Source organism: Bubalus bubalis, chromosome 6, assembly GCF_019923935.1.
Source record: "Bubalus bubalis isolate 160015118507 breed Murrah chromosome 6, NDDB_SH_1, whole genome shotgun sequence".
Lineage (NCBI taxonomy): Eukaryota > Metazoa > Chordata > Mammalia > Artiodactyla > Bovidae > Bubalus > Bubalus bubalis.
Window position 1 is genome coordinate 9,591,554 of NC_059162.1, and position 20,750 is coordinate 9,612,303.

At 50.3% G+C, this 20,750-nt stretch overlaps 2 protein-coding genes and 1 long non-coding RNA gene across 4 annotated transcripts in view; 1 reads left to right on the top strand and 2 right to left on the bottom strand.

Annotated features, from left to right (window-relative positions):
• Positions 1-61: 61 nt before the first annotated feature.
• On the bottom strand, positions 62-9,405 carry CASQ1 (calsequestrin 1). The gene is made up of 11 exons (XM_006060484.3): positions 9,036-9,405; positions 6,675-6,759; positions 5,823-5,923; positions 5,505-5,616; positions 5,088-5,161; positions 4,606-4,736; positions 3,447-3,492; positions 3,025-3,079; positions 2,704-2,804; positions 1,828-1,902; positions 62-638 (listed from the first exon to the last, which is right to left on the bottom strand). Exons 1-11 carry the CDS (start codon positions 9,312-9,314, stop codon positions 513-515), a joined length of 1,185 nt encoding a protein of 394 aa, XP_006060546.3. The 5' UTR covers positions 9,315-9,405; the 3' UTR covers positions 62-512.
• A 496-nt stretch (positions 9,406-9,901) lies between these two features.
• The window catches only part of ATP1A4 (ATPase Na+/K+ transporting subunit alpha 4), a 35,793-nt gene continuing 24,944 nt past the window's right edge, over positions 9,902-20,750 (bottom strand). Inside the window, exons 1-6 of one of the 2 annotated variants that reach the window (XM_044944139.1) lie at positions 20,016-20,159; positions 16,366-16,496; positions 16,174-16,275; positions 13,544-13,635; positions 13,183-13,260; positions 9,902-10,038 (exon numbers count right to left, since the gene is read on the bottom strand). In XM_044944139.1, the coding sequence (XP_044800074.1) occupies positions 13,232-13,260; positions 13,544-13,635; positions 16,174-16,275; positions 16,366-16,496; positions 20,016-20,159 (498 nt within the window). In that variant the 3' untranslated portion in view covers positions 9,902-10,038; positions 13,183-13,231. Of the gene's footprint in view, positions 10,039-13,086; positions 13,261-13,543; positions 13,636-16,173; positions 16,276-16,365; positions 16,497-20,015; positions 20,162-20,750 lie in introns of those variants that run through there. The other variant, XM_044944140.1, reaches the window with a different exon arrangement.
• LOC112585526 lies at positions 10,038-20,624 on the top strand. The gene is made up of 2 exons (XR_003109887.2): positions 10,038-10,498; positions 19,642-20,624. It is a non-coding gene; the product is annotated as an uncharacterized LOC112585526 (long non-coding RNA).

The window sequence follows — 20,750 nt, forward strand, 5'->3', positions numbered from 1 at the left end:
CCCCACCCTCTAGCTGCCTTCCTCCTGCCGTAGGGGTGAGACCTCATCAGCAGACACTTGCTAATGTTGCCCCAGATCCTTTATTGAGGTCTCATTTGACCCAAATACATCAACAAGAGATTGCTAAAGTTCAGCCCCAAACACAGTACTCTCCCATCCCTCTGGCCAGGGATAGGACAATCAGAAGGACAGAGGACTTGAGAGAGTAAGGAAGAGTTGCTCAGGTAGGGGGAACAGAAGAGATGGGGACCCATGGATATGGCAAGGGGGGAGTCACAAGAAAGCATGAAAGGAGTGACGGAAGAAACAATTGATACAGGGATGCAGTGGGACAGGGAACAGGAGCCAGAGAGAAGACAGCTGAGCTGGTGTTTCGGGAAATCTCAGCACCTAGCATACAGACCCCAACAAGCCCCATGGCGGAGGATGACCTAGTGTCCCTGGAGGAGCTCAGGGAAGGAGAGGGGAGCAGGAGGGGAGCGGGTGGGGCCGGAAGACGGCTGCCACGGTAACTAGTCGTCTTCGTCGTCGTCCTCTGTGTTGATCTCGCCCTCCAGCACGTCCTCCAGCCAGTCCTCCAGCTCCTCGGCAGAGGGCAGGTCCTCCTCATCATCCATTTCCATCCATATGCTGTCCGCCTAGGACACGGCACAGACGGGATCAGAACTAAGCCTGACTCAGGTCTCTAGACCTGTCCTCCCACTCTCTGGACTCTGTACATCCTCTGTCCCCTTCTCTGCATCTGTCCCTGGGCAGGAAAAGTGTCCAGATGAAGGTCTAGGTTGGAACAGTGACAGTGGGAATAGAAAGAACAGCTGGGTCAGCAAGTAGACCTTCTCCCTTTGGTCTTTCTTACTAGCTCTTGCTGTGCTGAGCTTCACAAAACAGACCTCTCTATAGTGCCCTTGATGCAAGACCACTGGTGACTCTTCATGGCTTGGAGAATCAAGTCAGAAGACCTCTAGCATTCCAGACTTTCCAAAACCTGCTTCTCTGGCATCATCCTCAGAGATCTCCGGACTCTCAAGCCATAAAATCCGACTTGCCTTTTCCCAGGCGTGATACTGATTTTCCTTCTTTTTGACCTTCTGCAGTAACTTTTCCATCAGTTTGGAAATAACGTCTCATAATTTTCACTCACAGAACTTCAGTGTATTTAAATTTTTTACATTTAAATAATTTATTCTTTATTTTAAAAAATTGAAGTATGATTGATTTACAGCAATCTCCACTTTAAACTCTACTCCTTATAAACCCACTCTGACTCACAGGTAGAGGTCACCGATTTCTGTGCTTTCCTGGCATTTTATTTGTGTCTCTGTTATAGAGTTTATCAGATCTGGCCTGGTGGTTAATGGAATACCTACTTCACCACTTAGACTGAGAACTACATGAAAGCAGACCATGAGCTATTCAACTCAACAAATGTTAAAGCATCTGATGTATGTGAAAGAGAAGATTTCTGCCTTCTAAAAGCTCAAAGACTACTGGAAGAGGCACACATGATACATAATAGCCATATAAAAGTCATGTTCTCAATGCCAAACGGGCTCTGGGAGAAAGAAAATGATTCCAGATGGGAGATCTGGAAAGACTTCATGGAGAAGAGAGGATTTGAACTGGGCTTTGAAGGACGAGCAGCCAAATTCCAACAGATAGAAGCAGGAGTGTGTTCAGGGCAGGAATCTTTCCCTCTTTCCAGCCATTAGACTGGGCAGGTCTGATTCCTCTGGGAAGGGCCCTCAATTCCTAGTTAGCAAAGCAGAGAAATAGCTATGCTGGGAAGCAGAGGTGGAGGTCAGCCAGGGATGATGGAAGGAAACTCACGTCAGTAACATTGACGACTCCTATTTGTGGGGCTGACAAGTCGATGTTAAATGTCTTCTCCCAGTATGGAACCAGCTGTGGAGAGACCACATATGGTAAAACTTAATGGAGGCTAGGAATACCTGAGTCCAGGAGGGTGCATGTGAGGGCCAGCAAGGGGGAGACAGAGGACACTGTGAGCCCGTGGGGGGTGGGCAATGGGTCCAGCTACAGTCCCTGAAGGGAATGGGCAGAACTAAGCAGTTGAAGAAAGAGTAGATACACCAAAAGGAGAGTATCAGGAGCGTCAGCTGGGGACACTGGCCACTTCCTTCTGAAGAAAACTACTGATAGATAGGAAGCCTGCTGTGATCCTGGATCTGCTACTGATTGACTTTGTGAATCAGGGCAAGTCACTTCTCCCTGGCCCTCAGTTCCTGCATCTCTAAGGTAGTTATAATCAGTGACTGCCATTGGTCCTCACACTTCTGTTTGTTTATCTAGTTCTCTTTTCAACAAAGAAGGTTAGGTGTTGGGGATTCTGCTGCTAACAGAGCCATGCCCTGAGACATGGAGTCTCTGTGCTTTGATTCTGTGATTATGTACACCCACACGCAGGGTTAATGTGCCCCCTGCTCCCCCAAACTCTGGATTTCTCTAGAAAGAGAAAGGTGCCCCTGGGCACCTGAGCTCCTGCTCAGCCTCTGCTCTGGGAATCCTGTTGTTCCCACACGTCCCAATCTGTGTCCTCTTTCTGAGGATGCCCTTAGTGCCCCTGAGCATGCAGTAGGGTCCTCCACTAGGAGATGGGAATAGGAACTCTGAAACAGACCCCCTCAGGACATGCTCCAGGCTAAGGCCCTGCCAAGGACAGCAGTGCCCAGTGACGATTCTTACCAGGGGGAAGTCATCAGGGTCAATCCAGATGATGCTCAGATCAGGATTGTCCGTGTTGTCTTGCGCCACGGCCTTGAGTGTCTCTAAGAACTCATAGCCATCTTGGAGGGAACACAGGTGATAAGGGTGTGACGGGGCACAGAGGAAACTGGAGTCCAGCCCTCTGTTCCCGCGTCCCATAGCTCCACATGTCTAGCTTGTAAACTGTGCTCTGAGAAAACACATCTTGCGTTGTAAAAGCCTACGCTCTAATTAATACCCCATCTCCCCATCTCACCAGTGCCCCCGCCTCCCAAATCCAACCCAGTATTCCTTCCTCACCAGGATCAGTTTCCTCTGCAAAGGCCACAATATGGATTCCATCCAGATCGTCCTCCTGTTGAGGGATGTGGGGAGGAAGACCTTAGCTATACTCCCTGAAGTTAGAGAGCCCAGAACAGACCCTAGATCTTCCCTGGACCTGAGTCTTGTGGCAGTCTAGCTTCTAAAGCAGGTATGTTCTTGTCACCCACACTCCTCTAGCAAACCCTTCAGCCCCAGAGCTTAGGGCTCCGCCTTTGTCATCGTCATCAAGTTACGTGTGTCCCCAGCTCCTGACACATTCCTCAGAACAGAAACCCTCAACCTTGGCTGGTGCACTGTAAAACCACAAACAAGACATGAGGAGCAGCAGGACTAGATGTTCCCAGGACTTGAATTTTCCCATGCTCGCCCAGGGCCTGGCCCCATCCAGGGGCACTCACCCAAGTCTCATACATACTCTCAGGCTTCAGCTTCCTCAGGGTTGATCTAGAAGAGAGAAAAAGGCACTACTCAGCGGGCGAGAAGGACACCCTTGGCTCCAGCAGATCCCTGTAAGCAGAGGCTGCCACAGGGTCACGCCTAGGGCACAGACAGCTTGTAGCCCAGAACCAAGCCATCGGGAAAAGACCAAGCTCCGGGCACTAGGCCCAGGTCATTGCATGGTTAAAGCAGGTGGGAGAGCAGAGGGTGGGCAAGGGGACTGGAAAAGAGACTTTTGGGAGAAAGAACTGGACATCTGGATGTTCATTCATTCATCCACAAATTGAGTGCTGGAGATGTTCTAAACGCTGTGCTAGGTGCTGTGCAGACAGAATTGAGCGAGGCCAGCATATTCCTGCCCTGAGGGAGAGAACCGTAATCTAGAGGGGGAGGGTGACGTTAAATAGTGTTCTCAGTGATGAATGGGTGTTCCCAGTGGTGGAGGACTGTGAAGGAAGAGAATTCTGTGTGAGTGTAGGGCAGGGTTTCTCAGACTCAGCATTTGACATTTGGGGCCGGATAATTCTTTGTTGTGGGAAGGCTGCCCTGTGCACTTTGGGATAGTAAGCAGCATCCCTGTTCTCCACCCCCTAAACACCAGTAGCACTCTCTCCAACCGAAAGTGTCTCTAGACATTGCCAAACATCCCCTGGAAGACGGAACCGCCCCCTACCTCCCCACGCCCTCCAGCCCTGTTGAGAACCACTGGTGTAGGCCATGTGTGAGAAAGAACACGGGTCACACCTGGCTGAGGATCCCTGTTCTCACACTCCTTGTGGACTCTCTTTAACTGAGGTTGTTAAAGGATTAAATAGAATAAGAAAGAGAGCACTTCAGCGTTCCTAGCAGACCACAGGCACTCAACACTGGTCTCAGGCCACATCACAGTGAACTGTACAGGTTTATGTGGCACCTTCTGTGTGTAAGGCTCTGGCTGAGTGCTGGGGTGCAAAATACTGTGCAAAACCATCAGTGCATCAGGAAGCACTAGTCCCCAGAGACGTATTCGTCTCCAGGGGAGACCAGGCTCCTGCTCAGCTGCCTTTCCCCCAGCCCATCTCTCAGACATGCTCCTGAGGAGGAGCCCGCCCTGCTCAGGGGCTTGCCCCCATGCCCTACCTCTTGTGTGCCTCCACGAAGTTGACGATCTCCTCTTCGCTGTTGGGCTTGTCTGGGATGGTCACAGGCTCCTCCATGAAGGCCTCGTAGAAATCAATTTCATTCAGCTTTAGGGTCAGCTTCTTTGCCACCTTTTGGGGAAGGGGATGGGGGATTGGAGCAGGGGACACGCAGTCAGGGGGAGAAGCAGTATTAATGGAGAGTGTTGGTGGGGAGCCGGTATCAAACAGGGAGTCAGACAACCTGGGCCCTTGTCACTGCCATTGTGACACTGGACACATGTGTTAACTTCTCTGGGCTTCGGTTGAACCTGAGAGGGCTTAGATCCTCTGAAATCGGTGGAGTGGAGGAAGCCGGCGTGGGGTGGGGTGGGGAATACCGGTGTGTAAGGAGGGAGGAGGTCCCCCATCGATTCTGGGAGGGGGTCTGGAGGGCAGATGACAGGAGTGAGGGAGACTCAGGGTGGCCACAGGGAGGAGAACCTTGCTGTCGAAGGTGGCGAAGAAGGGGATGTAGGGGTGGAACTCCTCCGCGGCGTCCTCATAGGCTTTGTAATCTGAGGAGGGAATGCAGAGTCAGTCTCTGGGGCAACCAGGGGCTGCCAGGGAGCCACCTCCGCCTCCGCTCTGTCTCCCCAGTTCTTTGGCAAATGGGTTCATTCTGAGACCCACTCCCTCTAGCTTTCTGAGAGTAGATAGAGTGGTGAGGGGGCGGGGAAGGGAAATGCCTTGGTGCCTGTATGGGAAACTCAAAGAGTGCAGGGAGATCAGAGCAGTCGCTGGACCCACCCTTGCAAGAGGGGTGATGGGGCAGGGGTCTGAGCCAGTGGGTGAGGTGGAGAGGGAGGAGGGCAGATGAAGTGGGGGGTGGGGGGGCAGTGGAGTCTAAGGGTTACCCACGCTCTGAGTCTTTGTTCTTGAAGTAGCCAATAAGTTTGTTATCATCTTCAATATTCTCAAATGCCTGCAGCTCTCGTTCACCGTCAATCAATTCCACAGGGTCCTCTAGGACCTGGAAGAGCAAGGACATTGAAGGAATGAGAGTGAATCTCTGAACTCAGTGGCAAAGACAGGGAGAGGGATCAGGGAGAAAGGGGCTCTCTGTTGGGGAGGAAGGGCTCTCTGTTGCCTTTGTGTGTGTGTTTGTGTGTGAGGCTGGAGTTGGTCGGATGGGCATGAGGTCTTTAAGCAAGGCCATTAGGTCCAAGGGGTCCTCACATCAAGCAGAAACTCCACCAGGGTGTCAGCAGAAAACTCGCCATCGTACTCAATGACTTCATCCCCCTTGAAAACATAAACGCTGTCCTCTTCTGTCAGTCCTAGGCAGGGAGCCAGAGGTAGGCCATGATTCCAGCCTTCCCACAGATCCGAGGGTCCAAATCCAGGATCACAGCCCATTCCATAATCCCACTGGACCCTCTCTCCCATCCTTCACCTCCCCTGCCCCCGGCCCTGCTCACCTCTACTGCCTCTTAGCCCCTACATCCCTAAGGTCCAGCCCCCTGGATTTAGCCTAAGTGGCTAGTCTGGCCCCAGGGGCTCTCCAGAGGATGCTAGGGGAGGACAAAGGGAGATAAAGACTCTAGCAAGATGTCTCCCTTTCTCTATCTGCCATAACCAAGGACAGATATTTCTTTTACCGCCTCTGAGAACTCAGGTTGCTAATTCCCAGCCCGGGCCCTTTAACCTTCTGCTATTACTGACCGGATGACTTCATTACGGACCACCCCTCCCCCATCCACATCCGGAGTCCGGTCTCCGGCCTGTGCTGCCCCCTGGCGTCTGGTGCTGTAACATCCGGCCCGCAGCTCTGCGGGTGGGGGAGGGGTTGGAAGAGGAGCTTGCGGAGGCTTCTCCAGCCGCACTTGTGTTCCCTGATCCCCCCCTTCCTCCAGCACGTAGCCCTGTTTTTTGGGTGCGTACAAAGAAGGCCAGTTCCACCTCTCTCTGAGATTTGAGCATGGTTCTCTGTAAGGAATAACGGAGACCCTGGAACCCCCAGCCATACCCCTGCAAATTTGAGCCTTTCCTCACTTGCCACCTTCCGCTTCCTGCTCCTCCTACCCTTACCTAGCTTCTTGGCTACAGCCGCGTCCTTCTCAGAGTCCACCATCCCGAAGCCAACACCCTTGTCTTCTAGCACTTGGGCTGCCAACTGAAGGGAGAGTTAGAGTTAAAATCAGCCCCTGAAAGTCTTAATAACCACTAGTTCCCATCTCGTTCTTTTGAGTTGGGTCATTTGGGATTCTGGGACTATGAGACCTTGACACTGTTCCAGGATCCAAGATATCTCTACTTTACCTTCTACCCGCCACCCACCCCTGCGCCGGCCATTTTTTTTTTTTTTTTTTTTTTTTTTTGGTCTTTGGTTCAAATTTAATCCTTGAACACTTACTGCTCATTTATTGTTGTTTAGGCACTAAGTCATGTCTGACTCTAGGACCCCATGAACTGTAGCCCACCAGGCTCCTCTGTCCATGGGATTTCCCAGGCAAGAATACTGGAGTGGGTTGCCATTTCTTTCTCCAGAGGATCTTCCCCACCCAGGGGTCAAATCTGCGTCTCCTGCTTGGCAGGTGGATTCTTTACCGTTGAGTTACCTGGGAAGCCCATTGCTCATTTGCAATGTGCTTAGTACGTTGAACTTGAAGGCACTGTGCATGTGCGTATGGGTTCCTTAGGGATACTGAGGGATCTTCAGAATGCCTGAGGCCCTTCCCTCCTTCAGAGCTGAGCCCTGTCCTCCATACGAAGGCCATACTCAGTGTGGGGGTGATGTTCTGCGTCCCTTGGATTCTTCTGAGTGACTCCCAGTGGGGAGAATTTTGGAGAGAGAGAGGGTGGTAATGGGTCTGTTCATGTTGCTGAGGAGCGGGGAGAGATGGAGAGCTGACAGCAGAGGTCACTGGGAGAAACGCTGGTTACCCGCAGAGGCAAAGAGACCAACAGAGAGACTAGAGGTGAAGTAGGCCCGGCTTTCCTCAATGGAGTGGGACTTGGCTTTTCACCGTCTACTTCAGCCTGTCCTTACGCTGTGGAGCGTCAGCCCCAGGCCCCTGTCCCTGTGCCCCACGCACCCCCTCCTGCCAGTCTCTTGACCCTGATGTGCTCTGCGCTGGGCAGTTTGCAGCTTTACCCCCCACCTTTACCCATCTGAGTGCCCGAGTCTGTGCTCAGATTCTCAGGAGGACAGGGCAGGGAGACGGTTGGCAGGTGGATGGCCAGGGATGCTGAGCACTCAGGATAAAAATACTCAGCTCATTAATCAGATGGCAGGTTCCAGCATGCGGCAGGGGCACACAGAAATGAGAGCCTGCAATCCTGGTGTCTTGCCCTGAAATACTCCAAGCTCTGGGCAAGCTGGGGCCTCTCTGTGCTGCCAAGCTAGAGGAGGGGCTGCAGCAGCTTGGACAAGGAGCCTCCAACACATCCCGGCTCCTGGAGGGCTGTGTGACCAAGTCTCCAATCATTTATGAACACGGGCTTTTTTCCTTGTAACAATAGGCCCTCTCTCCTTTATGCCTGAGGTCAGCTAGCGGGTGAGGAGAGTCTTCCCACAAAGACAATTTGGGGAAGGCATGGTGAAGCCGCCTCCAAACACAAAAATTTTCCAGTCGGCGTGCCCAGCTTGATCCAGTAGGGGCAGATGGGATGGGGGAGGAGAGAGGGGCCTGAGAGACCAGTGGGAGGCATGGTGGGCTCCATTACACCTTTAGCTATGAAATCAGTGACATGCAGGCTTCCCAGATGGCTCAGTGGTAAAGAATCTGCCTGCCAAGCAGGAGATGTGGGTTCCATCCCTGGGTCGGGAAGGTCCTCTGGAGAAGGAAATGACAACCTACTCCATTATCTTGCCTGGGAAATCCTATGGACAGAGGAGGCTGCTGGGCTACAGTCCATGGGGTCACAAAAGAGTCAGACACAACTTAGCAACTAAACAACAACATGCAAATAAAATGTCAATGACATTTATATTTATACCATTTGGAACTCTCTGGAGTGCAGCCCCTAAAGTGTATAGAGAACGGGCACGTTCTGGCTAGGACGGTAGATTTGGGGGCGCACTGCAATTCCTCTCCTTCCCACGAAGAAACTCTCTTTTCCTTTTTTGCACCCGCCTTGGGGTGCCCCCAAGGTCACCCCATTCCTAGCCAAACCTAGTACTGCCAGCCTCCTCTAGCACGGAGGATTCTCCCTGCAGCTCCCCTCTTTGCTAACATTGCCTGGCTACAGGGGTACTTTGGGGTTCCTGAATCTCTCTCTCTTTTGGCCAAGGTCATATGCCACTTGTGTCCTGTTAGTGGAAGCAGGATCCTGCTGCACTGCCGGTCCCCCCAGTCCCACCCTCAAAGATCCACGTGGCGTTGTAGGAGAGAGGGGTCCAGAGAGGGGCTGGGCCTGCTCTGCCAGCCTGCAGACCCCGTCACTCACCTCCAGGATCAGCTCCTCCATCTCAAACTGTTTTTGTGAGGCCTTGTCATCCTCGGGTGGTTCGTGGTAGAGCAGCGCCAGCACCTCATACTTCTTGAACACATTTTTGTAGTTCTTTGCGTTGACATTGACCACACGGTCCACACCATCGTACTCAGGGAAGTCGAGCCCTTCCTCCCCCTGCACCCCTGACTTGGGTGTCCCTAGCACCATCAGGAACAGCAGTGCCAGCCGCAGGCCGGGCACAGCTCTGGCCCCCATCCTGTCTGCAGCGCTCATGGAGGTAGTGGGGTCTGAGTCGGAGCGTCTCGTCTAGAAGAGGTTAGCTGGAGTAGGGAGGGGCCCCTGGGTCCCAAATCCTGAGTTGGGGGCTCACAGTGGGGGTGGGGTGGGGAATGGCCCAGAGCAGTGGACAGAGGACCCTGCCGGCCCTGGAGAAACTGCCGACAGAGCCAAGAGAAAAAGGGCCAGAGGAGGGATAGGAGCAGGGGGCGGGGAGGGAACCGGAGCTGCCCCTGAGGTTGGCACCCCTCGGCCCCCACCTGGTCCCGTCTAAATATGTCTCCAGGATTGACAGGGGAGACGGATAACCTTCTGAGGCCAGGGCGCTCCACAAGGGCCGGGATCCTCCTACCTCCACCACCTCTCACCCAGGCTCCCAGAGCCTCCTTCCCCTCCCCCGCACCCCATGTCCAGGGCTCCTCAGCCCCTGTCCCCACACTGGCCTAAGAGCTCATCACCATATTAAGAAAGGAAAAAGCTGGAGCTAAAAATAAGATGAGATGAGTCGGAGGTAAATGAAGCTGGGGCTGGGGGAGGGAAGGCTTGGGGTAATTAGGGAGAGTTGAGGGAGGGCGAGGGTACTCGGAGAGAGGGAAACTGGGCTGTATTCCGGGTCAGAGGTTGGACTGGTGATACATTCGTAAAGGAGGGACAAGTGCGGTATTGCCTCTGAGTCCTAAAACCTGGGGCTCTCCTCCGGGTCAAGTCTGTCTGTTTGATCCTGTGGAGGAAGGCGGGGAGAACAAATGCAATCCAGGCTGCAGGAAAGAGACCCCCTGCACTTCCCTTTAAAGAACCAAGACCAAGGATGAGATCATTCCCCGAATAAAAGATGGAGCCGTGTCCAGGACCGGCGCCCTGGCTCAGCTCCAGCCAGTTTCCTTTGCTTCACTCAACATTCCTAACTGGAGAATGCAGGGGAAGGACGGGGCGTGGGGCGTGAAGTGCTGGCCCACAGCCACCCTGGGAGATGCGGATCTGGGGCTTCTCTGCCCACAGCCCTGAGATGAGAAGGAGAGAGTCATTCGGCTGCGGCCTCCTGCTGGTACTCTCTGCTCTGATCCTATGGGACTGGTTTTCTAGGGCACGGTGGAAAGGAGGCTTCCCCAGGATGAATGATTCCGAGGAAAGCAAGTTGCGACTACTCATTCCTACATCTTTGACAAGACAAAAAGGACCAGGTATAAAGAATAAGGGGAAAAAATTAACACTGGGGAAACATAAGGAGGTGGGGCCCTGAACCAAGGATGTTGATTAATCCTGTGCACTAAGCGTCAAAGCAGAGCTGGGAGGATGGGCCTCTCGCTTCCTGGATCCCAGCTTGGGGGTGAGGGCAGAGTGGATGAGTTCAACTCTGGGTACCTTGAAGGAAGGACCCTTTTCATGGCCCCACCACCACCCAGGGCTCATGCACAGGTAAGCTGAGGCACAAGGGAGGCCAGAGAGAGGCTAGCTAGATGGAAGTCAGAAGCCTCCATCCCTGCCCGGAGGTATCTCTGATGTTGGCGAGCAAGCATGTGTTTTGCACCATGAAATTATGTTAGAGGAGGAATTTTTCCCCTCTCCCGTGGGGCAGACCTTACACAGCTAAGCAAGGAAGGCCAGGAAAATATCTCAGGAACGTGGCAGGAGTGCGTCCAAGAGAGGCAGCTGTCGGAGCAGGAGAGGCCAGATGTAGCTAAGCAGGGCATGTTGGAGCTGGAGACACCCCAGAACCCATCTCCTGGAGTCAGGGAGGCCAAACAACGCGCTGTACCATTGGCACAAAGACTGCGGGAGAGAAGGGCAGACCCACCCAGACGTCCACGACCAGATGATGTCCAGCCCTGACTCCTCCTGCCGTGCGCACTCTGTGGGTGGGGGGTGGGGGACATCGAGACAGAGACACTGGGACATTAGACTCAGTTCATCCTGAATCTGACCTTTCGTACCTCCGGGTGTGAGATGGGAGGAAAAAGTGCCCCAGGCCCGCTCCATTCTCCCCTCCTTTCCTGCAGTTACCAGGCTGCTTCATCCTGTCCTGCTCCCTCTCCTCGCCCCTGGCTCTCCAGAGACACCAGAGCCTTTCCAGCAGCTGCAGCCCTCCTGTCCTCCCTGTCCTCCTTTCTGATGCTTTCCTCTCTACTTTCTACTCGGTCCTTTCCCTCTAGGCCCCTGCCTTCAGGCTCAGCCACTGGTATCAAATGACCCTAAGTTGGGGCCTCTGTATTTTTAACCCACCAGACACCCGAAGCTCCTGCTGCTGAAACCTGAGTAGCTGGTTTCACACTCCCCTCTCCCAAGCTCACACACACACACACACACACACAACCTGGCCCCCTCTGTCTCCCAGGGTCTGGTTCAGCCCTGTCAGCAGCAGGGAAGGACCCCAGACTGGTACAGCCCTGTCCCCAGGAGACCTTGTGCTGGAGGAGGAGGGGAGCAGGTGGGAGAGAGACCTCCGAGGAGGGCGTGCCCGGTGTAGGGGGAAAGTGGCTGGTGTCCCTTACAGACAGGCCTTCTCTTTGCTAGCCCACAGCCTCTTATCCGCCAGACTCCTTTTTCATTACGCATTTGTTGATTTTTGGCCCAGCCTTTATTGTAAGACTAGCCTGAAAAGTGGTTAAGGGCACAAGTTCTGGAATCAGAATCATCTAAAAAACCCGGTCGGGTGGTAAGAATGTGTTTGTTGTACAGATTAATGGATGATGTGACTAAGGCCTTTGTCCACTGCCAGACATAATGTGCAGTCACTTAACACATGTGCTTTGTTTTTGGTGACAGTCTACGATTTCCCCCAGCTTTTCTCAGCATTTCTCTCTCTCTCTTTCTATGCTTTTTGGCATAGCCAACTCTCCTCTAAAAAAAGCCTGAGAGTGAACTGATCCACAGGGCAGAGTAGAGCAGCTCACAAAGCAAAAGCCAGCTAGTGGGTGAAGAGGAAGGAAGAGCTGCCGCCGAGGGTGGGCAGGAGAGAAAGCTCCTGGGGACTCCACAGTGACCTGAGATGCAGCAAGTGCCAGGCTCAGAGGCCAGGCTTTGGGGAACGGCCATCACCTATGTTGAGCTGGAGCATGAGGGGGCGGGTGCTATGCCTGAAGCAAAGGCTACAGGCATCCAGACAGCATTGTTTCAGTCTCTGCTGCAAGGCTACACCAGGGAAAACGGCCAAGGGATGGGATGGGGTCGAGATGCCCTGATGACTAGGGCTGAGGTCAGGGACACCAGATCATCCTCGGAGGTGGGGTAGCAGCCTCCACCTTTCACCACGTGGCCCCTTCCAAATCTTTTAACCTCTCTGGACCTCCTGTCCTTCCTGATGAAATGAGGTGTCTTCTAGCATGAAGATTCTACAAGTCTGTACATTATCTGAGGACCTGAGCGGGTGCTGTGGCCCCGCTGTAAGGTGTGGCTTCCCGCCCCTCTCTCATCCCCTCCATTTCTCTGATCCCAGCTTGACTTGTCCTGTCCTTGCTATCAATTGAGTTGGAGAGTAACTTTGAGGGGATACCCTCAGCGGGCAAGGATGCTTGATTCTGATCCCTTCCGAGCCGGGCCCCTGAAAGACGCCCTCTGCCTGGCTACCATGAATGAAGATCTAGGGAGAGAGCATCTCTGAAAACCAAATGCGACACATCCAGGAGCTGAGGGCTGTTGCAAATGTTTACTCTCTTGACTGGTTACTGAGCCCCTCACTGGGCTCCAGGAAGACACAACCTGGGCTTCCCCTCACCCCCACCTCATCTCCTACCCATGGTGCCATCAACCCAGCCCTAGAACCGCCTGTCTCTCTTATCCAAGGTTCTTCCTCATGGTACCTCTCTGCCCCAACTAATATGCTCTCTCAGATGTTTTCCCAAGCTCATTGCCTCTAAACCTCCCCCACCTGGCCCTCAGAACAGCCCAATGTCGTGTGAGCTCCTCCTCTCTTGAGGTTAGTAGTAGGTCTCCTTCTCCACCCAGCCTGTGGAAGAGAAGAGACCAGAGTGAACTGGGGAAGGCATCAAGGGGAGAAAAACAGAAAGATGAGCCAGGACAGGGTGGGAGGCCTGAGCAGGGAAGGCAGGGCCCCAAGGATTGGAAGGAGCAGCGTGGTGGGGTCAAGGACTAGAGGGCAGGCTCCAGGCACTGCACAGGCCAGGCAGTGACCTGGGGAGAGGGGCCATGGGGCTGCAGGAACCATCTGCAATGGGACAGCCAGTCAGAAGCCTAGCGACCTCTCAGGCCAAGGTGTGGGGGAGCCTCACCGCCGGGATAACGACGAATGAGGAGTCTTCTTATTTCATCATACACAAAGATGAGGAGGCTGTAGGGGGTGGCACAGAACCACCAGGTTATCCTGAAGAGAGCAAAAGCTGGTCAGCAGAGGAGGAGAGCGTGGCTGGGAATTGTTTTGTTTATTGTGTGTGTAGGGTAAGGGAGCTAGAGAAGGCAAGGTTTAGAAAAAGAATGAGACCGGCACTTTACAGGAACAGATCACCTTTAATGAGGCGAGAAGGGGCAGCAGTCAGATTAGTGAGCTACTGCACTAACCCAAGAGAAGAGTAAGTATATATAGGCATATATGTGGAAATCTACTGTCTTAAGGGGGCGTGTTCTTCTCCAAGGTTGTTTGGAGTAGTTATCTCTTAAATGGCTGGGGCAAGGAATTCTGGAGATCGGCCAGAGGCTGGACCGGCTGGGAGCTGGGGTAATCAACCTTAATGTCCATTTTTTTCTTCCGGTGAGAGAGTTCTTTGTTTTGCATAGAATGGTGGGGAGGACCCGAGGGGAGTTTTAACTCCATGCTATTTTGAGCCGTGTAACTTTGCTTCAGTGTGGAAGGTTGATTCCTACCTTTTGAGGAGGCCAGAGCCTGGAGAGTGAGGGTGGAGGGCCCAGGACAGGAACATTAAAAAGCCAATGAGGACAGAGTGGGATAAATGCCATGTAAGAGGTACATACATTGTTCATGGAGATTATATACTGGCTTTCATGGAGTCACTGAGGGAGACCCCCCTTTGCTTTCCGGGTCCTCTAGCTCTTGCAACCGAAAGCAGGGTGGTCCGTCTGAGACTAGATGTGGGGGATATCTTGCCAGGGAATATAAATACTCCTCCATATTGCACAGGTGGGGAAATCTTTTTCTTCCTGAATCTCTTCAATAGACCAAGGAGCTGACTCCAGAGAGGGGTTGGGTCAGGACCACATTTGTCCCTTGGATGATAGAGAGATGGCCTAGACCAGCACCGTCTGATAGAAATATACTGTAAGCCACATGTGAAATTTATATTTTCTAGTAGCCACATGAAAAAGAAACAAGTGAAGTTATTTTAATATTTTACTTAGTCCCAAATATCCAAAAGATTGTTGTTTCAACACATAATCAATATAAACATAATTAGTTATTTTACCTCCTTTTTGTATCCCCAGTCCTTGAAATCCAGTGAGTATTTTACATTGACAGTGTGTCTCAAGTAAGACACTAAATATTTGGTGGAAAATGTAGTCCAACCAAAACAATAAAGTTGTATTTAATAGAAAAATATTTGACAGTGCTTTAGTTTTTAACTTTGAGTAAACTAAAATTATAAATTCAGTTTCTCAATCTCACTAGCCATGTTTCAAGAGTTCAATCGTTGCATAAGGATGGTGGCTACCATGTTGGACAGAGCAGGCCTAGGCCATGGTTCATTATGTGTGCACGCACATACCCTTCAGCCAATATGAGCAGTTACATACACACAGTCATGCAGCCATTCAACAACGGTTATCATATGTCTACTCTGTGTGCTAGGTCCTGGGGAAATAAAACTGAAGACATGATGGTCTTTGATCTCAAGATGCTCAAGTGATTGGAGAAAACAGAAACACACAAAATAATCACAGTATTAGGTGATGAGTTTTATGGTCAAGGTTTACACGCAGTGTTTGGGAGCATGGTTAATGCCCAACCACATTTACTAGCATTTGTATGTTGACATTAATAGCAACATCAGCTGAGCTACTATTAGCAAAGTGCCCCCCAGGGCCCAAGTGCCATGCTCCACGTGTTATATGCATCTCTACATGTAATTCTCAGGTCTGCCAGATGTGTGTTATCAAGACTTTGCCATGAAGCTGAGGCTCAGAGAGGTTACCAACTTGTCCAAGATCATAGAATAATATATAGTACAGTTGAAATTCAAATCTGGAATTGCCAGCATCTAAGGGCGGTGCCAATGTCTTAGTAAACATTAATTTAGCAGCTACAGAATGTAAAACATTGTGTAAAACACTGCAAGGGACAGAAAGGTGAGCAAAATAAACACGTAGAAAATCAGCTGGGAGGATACACACTAAATCATTCATAGAGGCTACCAATACAGAGTTGGGGGAAGGGGGAGTGAAATGGGAGTTAAATGAAAAAATTTCATAAGCATATACTAATATAAAAAACGAAAACATAGGACTTGAACCAAACAAGGTACCAGATAGTAAAAATTTAAGTGTGCCCACTCACATACATACATATGAAAACATATTTGCAGAAGTACAGCAAAATTAGCCTTGCATAGATTAGGCTATTTTATGATTGCATCAGTTCCGAGCAATATGTAGCCTGGGACAGCTATACCATGCATTATTATAGAAAAGAAACCACTCTGTTAAGCACTGGTGAATCCACTAAATTTGCATGTCTGGTGAGTGCAATCACTCATCCCTAATCCCTCCTCAAATAAGATGTGTTTATGGGAGCACAGGCGGTCCTCTCTACATCACTGAGTGCCGCCCTGCTCGCTCGACTTCCCACGCAACCGCACTTCCTCCCATATGCTTCTCCTGTGCCCAGAGAAGGTTGCCTTGCCTTGCCTTGCCTTGCCCCCCTGCCCCGCCCCCCGCCCGTCCCCTTACTCACTTGAGTGGGTACATTCGCAGAGCTACGTCCATGCCTGGAGTGTAGGACAGAAAAGCGGCCAGGATTGTCTCCTCCAGGATCCCAAATATGAGGATCTTGTTTCTGAGAGATGTTTATGGGGTGAAGGAGGTGATCAGGGAGGGGCAGGGGGTGCAGTTTGGGGCGGGGCTGAGGCTGGGGGGCGGCGCTCACTTCATGCCCTGCTGGAAGATTGAGTTGCGGCGGGTCTTACAGATGATGAGGTCAGCCCACTGCACGATCACGATGCTGACGAAGAAGGCCGTTTGGCACGTGAACTCCAGCACCTTCCGCTGCTCATAGGTCTAGGGAAGGACGGGCAGAGGGGAGCCATCAGCGTCAGGAGGGATTCAGCTATGCCTCAAAGGCTGCAGCTTTCTCCTGCCTTCCCAGACCCCAAGGCTGATTTAGGGGACCTCTTTAGATTCCCACAGCCCTTCTCACATATCTCTGTCATAGCGCTTTTCACTTTGTGTTTTGCGTATATGTTTTCCTTATCTGACTGAGAGCCCCTCAAGGGCAAGCACCTCGTCATATTTATCTGTGTCCTCCCTCCCCATGCTTTGTTCAGTGAGTGGCAGGGAGGATGGCTCATAAATATTTACTAAGTTAATAAGAAGAGTGGTGTAAAAGAAGGTGGACTCAAGAGGAAAGCAGGGTCTGAGGAAACAGGTAAGGAAGACGGGACTGTAGGGAATCTGCATGCAGAGGGGAAGCGATACTCGAAGAGTGGTCCCAGATGGGAGGCATTCACTCAACCGTTCATTCATTCTTTCATTCACATTTTGCACAGAAAGAAGTTAGAGTCCAGTGGGGAAGATAAATATGCTATGTCGGCACAGTAGGTTGGTTATAAGAGGGACATCGCAGATGTGCAAACACAGAAGAGGTGCATTTAAATTAGATTGGAGGAAGAGCCCATTAAAAAACAACAGCATGTTTGGGGGACTTCCTTGACTACCCAGTGGTTAAGACTTAACCTTCCAATGCATGGGGGTATGGGTTCGATTTCTGGTTGGGGAGCTAAGATTCCACGTGCCTCATGGCCGAAAAACCAAAACAAAAAACAAGAGAAGCAATATTGTAACAAACTCAATAAAGACTTTAAAAAGTGGTCAACATCAAACAAAATCTTTTTTAAAAATAGCATGTTTATAAATAACTTGTAGCTCGAATAAAAAATTTGAAAATGTATAGGACCGAACAGTAATGAGATACTACAGATAGAACCTCATGGGATGTGGTCAAAGTTGTACTTGGAGGGAAATACAGAACCCTAAGGGCTTCCCTGGTGGTTCAGTGATAAAGAATCTGCCTACAGTGCAAGAGATGCAGGGTCAATCCCTGGGTTGGGAAGATCTCCTGGAGAAGGAAATGGCACCCTGCTCCAATATTCTTGCCTGGAAATCCTATGGACAGAGGAACCTAGAGGGCTATAGTGCATGGGGTTGCAAATGTTGGACTCGACTTAGAAACTAAACTACCACCACCACCACAGAGCCCAAAACAATAGAAAACAAAAGCTAGAAATTGATGAGCCAAGCACTGAACTTAGAATGAGACCAGTCAGCACATTTCTGTGCGTCAGATCATGCCACCCCTGTCCTCTGCAGCCAGCTACCGAAACCAAACCACTCCCATCATCCCTTGAAAATTTTAGTTTCTGACTCACTGTCATTCTAACGGCGCCTGTCCTCATTTTTGGAGATTAAAATATCCATGTTGATAATCCTTCCCATACCGTGGTCTCAGAGTATCTTCATCTACTCCAATGGTATACTCCCTTCCCCACCTGATTGCTTGCTCCCATGATTAAACTCCAGATGTCTTTTTCAGTAGCCACATTTTTTCTGTGATTTCAGTTTTCAAGCACCTCTTTTCTCTCTGTTCACCATCTTCATCTTTCAATCTCACCTACTTTAGCATCCCAATTCCAACACTTCTTTGAACTCCTCTTGGGCTTACAATCTATGGACCCAGTATGTTATCTATTCGGCTATTATCTTTCTCCCTTCCCACCCTGTGCCCCTAACTAGAATATAACCTCTACAAGGGCAGTCTCTTGGCTATTTTTGTTCACTACCATATCCCAGGGACAAAACAGTCTCCAGTGCATAGAAGATGCTCAACAAGTATTCGCTAAATGAATGAACGGTGATCAATTGAATTACTGCCAGAGGTATTAGCAGTATGTAGGGTAACTCCTAGGGAAGAAGCTCTATACTTGATAATCTGAAGATTACAGCAGTGGAAGAGGCATAGACCTTGCCTTTATGGCATTTATTTGGCAGGGCAGTTGTTCTCAATCTGTTTTGCAATATCTTAAGATGTTGCTGATACAATTTGATATTAATTCAAATTAATTTTAACTATCATTAGTTGATTGTAAATAAACATATGACAAGCTTCATCTTAGTAGCAGGGAGATGGTTTCAAGATATAAAACTAACAAGGGGCTTGATCCGAGGATTGAGATGTTGACAAGGTACACAGCAGTGAGGACTCTGTGATCTTTGGACTTTGCTAGCTGGGAACATTGACATCTGTCGGCCTCGAGAGGCTCAGATAGTGGAAATCTGTTGGAGAAGACTCTTGAGAGTCCCTTGGACTGTAAGGAGATCAAACCAGTTCATCCTAAAGGAGATCAGGCCTGAATATTCATTGGAAGGACTGATGCTGAAGCTGAAACTCCAGTACTTTGGCCACCTGATGCGAAGAACTGACTCATTGGTGCTGGGAAAGATTGAAGGCAGGAGGAGAAGGGGACGACAGAGGATGAGATGGTTGGATGGCATCACCAACTCTATGGACATGAATTTGAGCAACTCTCGGAGTTGGTGATGGACAGGGAGGCCTGGCATGCTGCAGTCCATGGGGTCACAAAGAGTCGAACACGACTGAGTGACTAAACTGAACTGAACTGTGTGTGCGGGCCAGCATTCCAACAATTATCTTGATTTTAACATACTTTTGAGAACCCTGTGGTTAGCTTGGTTTGGAGGCATCATGGTGACATGGGAAAGTGCTGGGCAGGAATCAATCCAGAATTCTAGTCCAGCTCTTGTACGGGTTCACTGTGGGGCTTTGAATAAGTCACTAAACCTTTCCAGATTCAGATTCCTCCTTTGTAGGCTAAAGAATAGGCCATCTTGTCCTCCATGGACTGTATGTGAAGTCTCTGGTCCTATGATTCTAGCAAAAATTGGTGTCATGTCTCCCACTGTCTCAGAAATTGGGATGGAAGTGTTCACAAATACATACTTACTAAAATTCTTAAATACATATTTTTGGATAGAGGGCTTAAGTTTAGACCTCATTTATCTTGGGTGTTAGGAATGACTAATACAGAGAGGCATCCTCTAAGTTTAAACAGTTTAGAATGACAAGGAAGAAAATATACAAAGAAAATAAGTTTTCAGATTTAAAATCCTATTCTTTGAACTCCCACAGGAAAAGGAGAATAACAGGAGAAAGAGGATCCAGCACTCATTTCTGGGGCAATGATGATTAGAACCTGGAAATCAGCCTCCCAAAAGTTAACTGACAGAGATGATTTCCAGGTCCAAGAAAGCCAGAAAGACCCAGGAAGATATGAACAGGCAACAGACAGTAGTAATTAACAGAAATGAAGTCATTGTAAACAAAGAGAAGAATGTTTGCTGATGTGATCGGAGGTTGAGGTCAAGTGTTAGAAGGCTCCTGTAGGACTGGAGATGAGGATCGTCTCTGTCTGCCTGGTGTCTTCAGAAACTTGCTAAACCCATTTCTCCTGGTTACTTCTTCACTCTTATTGGCCACCATTTACTATCTTGCCTTTCACTCACCCACTGCTGTCCATAGCTGTCCTCCAGGTCATTGATGTATCGATTTTCCCAGTTGACGCGGATGCCCAGCAGATCAGGAGGCTTAAAACCATTCTCAGCCAAGATCACAAAGTAGGTGAAGAATCCTGCCAGAGCCTGGATCATCCCTATCAGTGATAGTTAGAGGTCAGGGGAACCTCACTCACAGGAGGATCTCAAAAGGCAGAGCACGGAAGAGGTGGTGCCTGGGACTTGCTTCTAGCAGGGTTGATGTATGTCTGAGCTGTAATGTTGAAGATTCATGCCATCAGTGATCTGACCCTGCCACCTCTGTTGGACTCGCCTCCAAAGTCTGACACTGGTTTCTAAGCTGTAACCCAGGGTCATATAACCGTAAAACTGGAAAGGACCTGAGAGGGGGTTTATTCTCTCTCTCTCCAAGTGAATGCTGGACTCCTCCTCTCCATTTCCTCTGACACCAGGACACTCATCAAGTCCTCTCTTTCCCTCACATTCTCCCATCTGCTCCATGCCTCTCCCTTGGTCAAAACCTCCATCCCCCATGCCTGGGAACCATAGCCGTGGCTGATGCTAATGTTTGCCTACTGACCACAGAGCTGGCACTGTTTGTAGGTACCTGTACATGGTGATTCTCACAGCAATTCTGAATTGTCATTTACACTTCATAAGTGGGAAAACTGAAGCATGAAAAAGATTCAGTCATTATCCAGAGTTGTACAGGTAGTCAGTTGTGAT

What these genes read in the sequence shown, in the direction of transcription:
- CASQ1 (XM_006060484.3), bottom strand. Translation starts at nt 9,314, where the DNA reads ATGAGCGCTGCAGACAGGATGGGGGCCAGAGCTGTGCCCGGCCTGCGG. An exon ending in TGGTGGAGTTTCTGCTTGAT is followed by an intron (nt 5,617 to 5,822) that starts GTGAGGACCCCT and finishes TTGCTCTTCCAG; the next exon opens with GTCCTAGAGGACCCTGTGGA. An exon ending in AGAGTATGTATGAGACTTGG is followed by an intron (nt 3,080 to 3,446) that starts GTGAGTGCCCCT and finishes ATCCCTCAACAG; the next exon opens with GAGGACGATCTGGATGGAAT.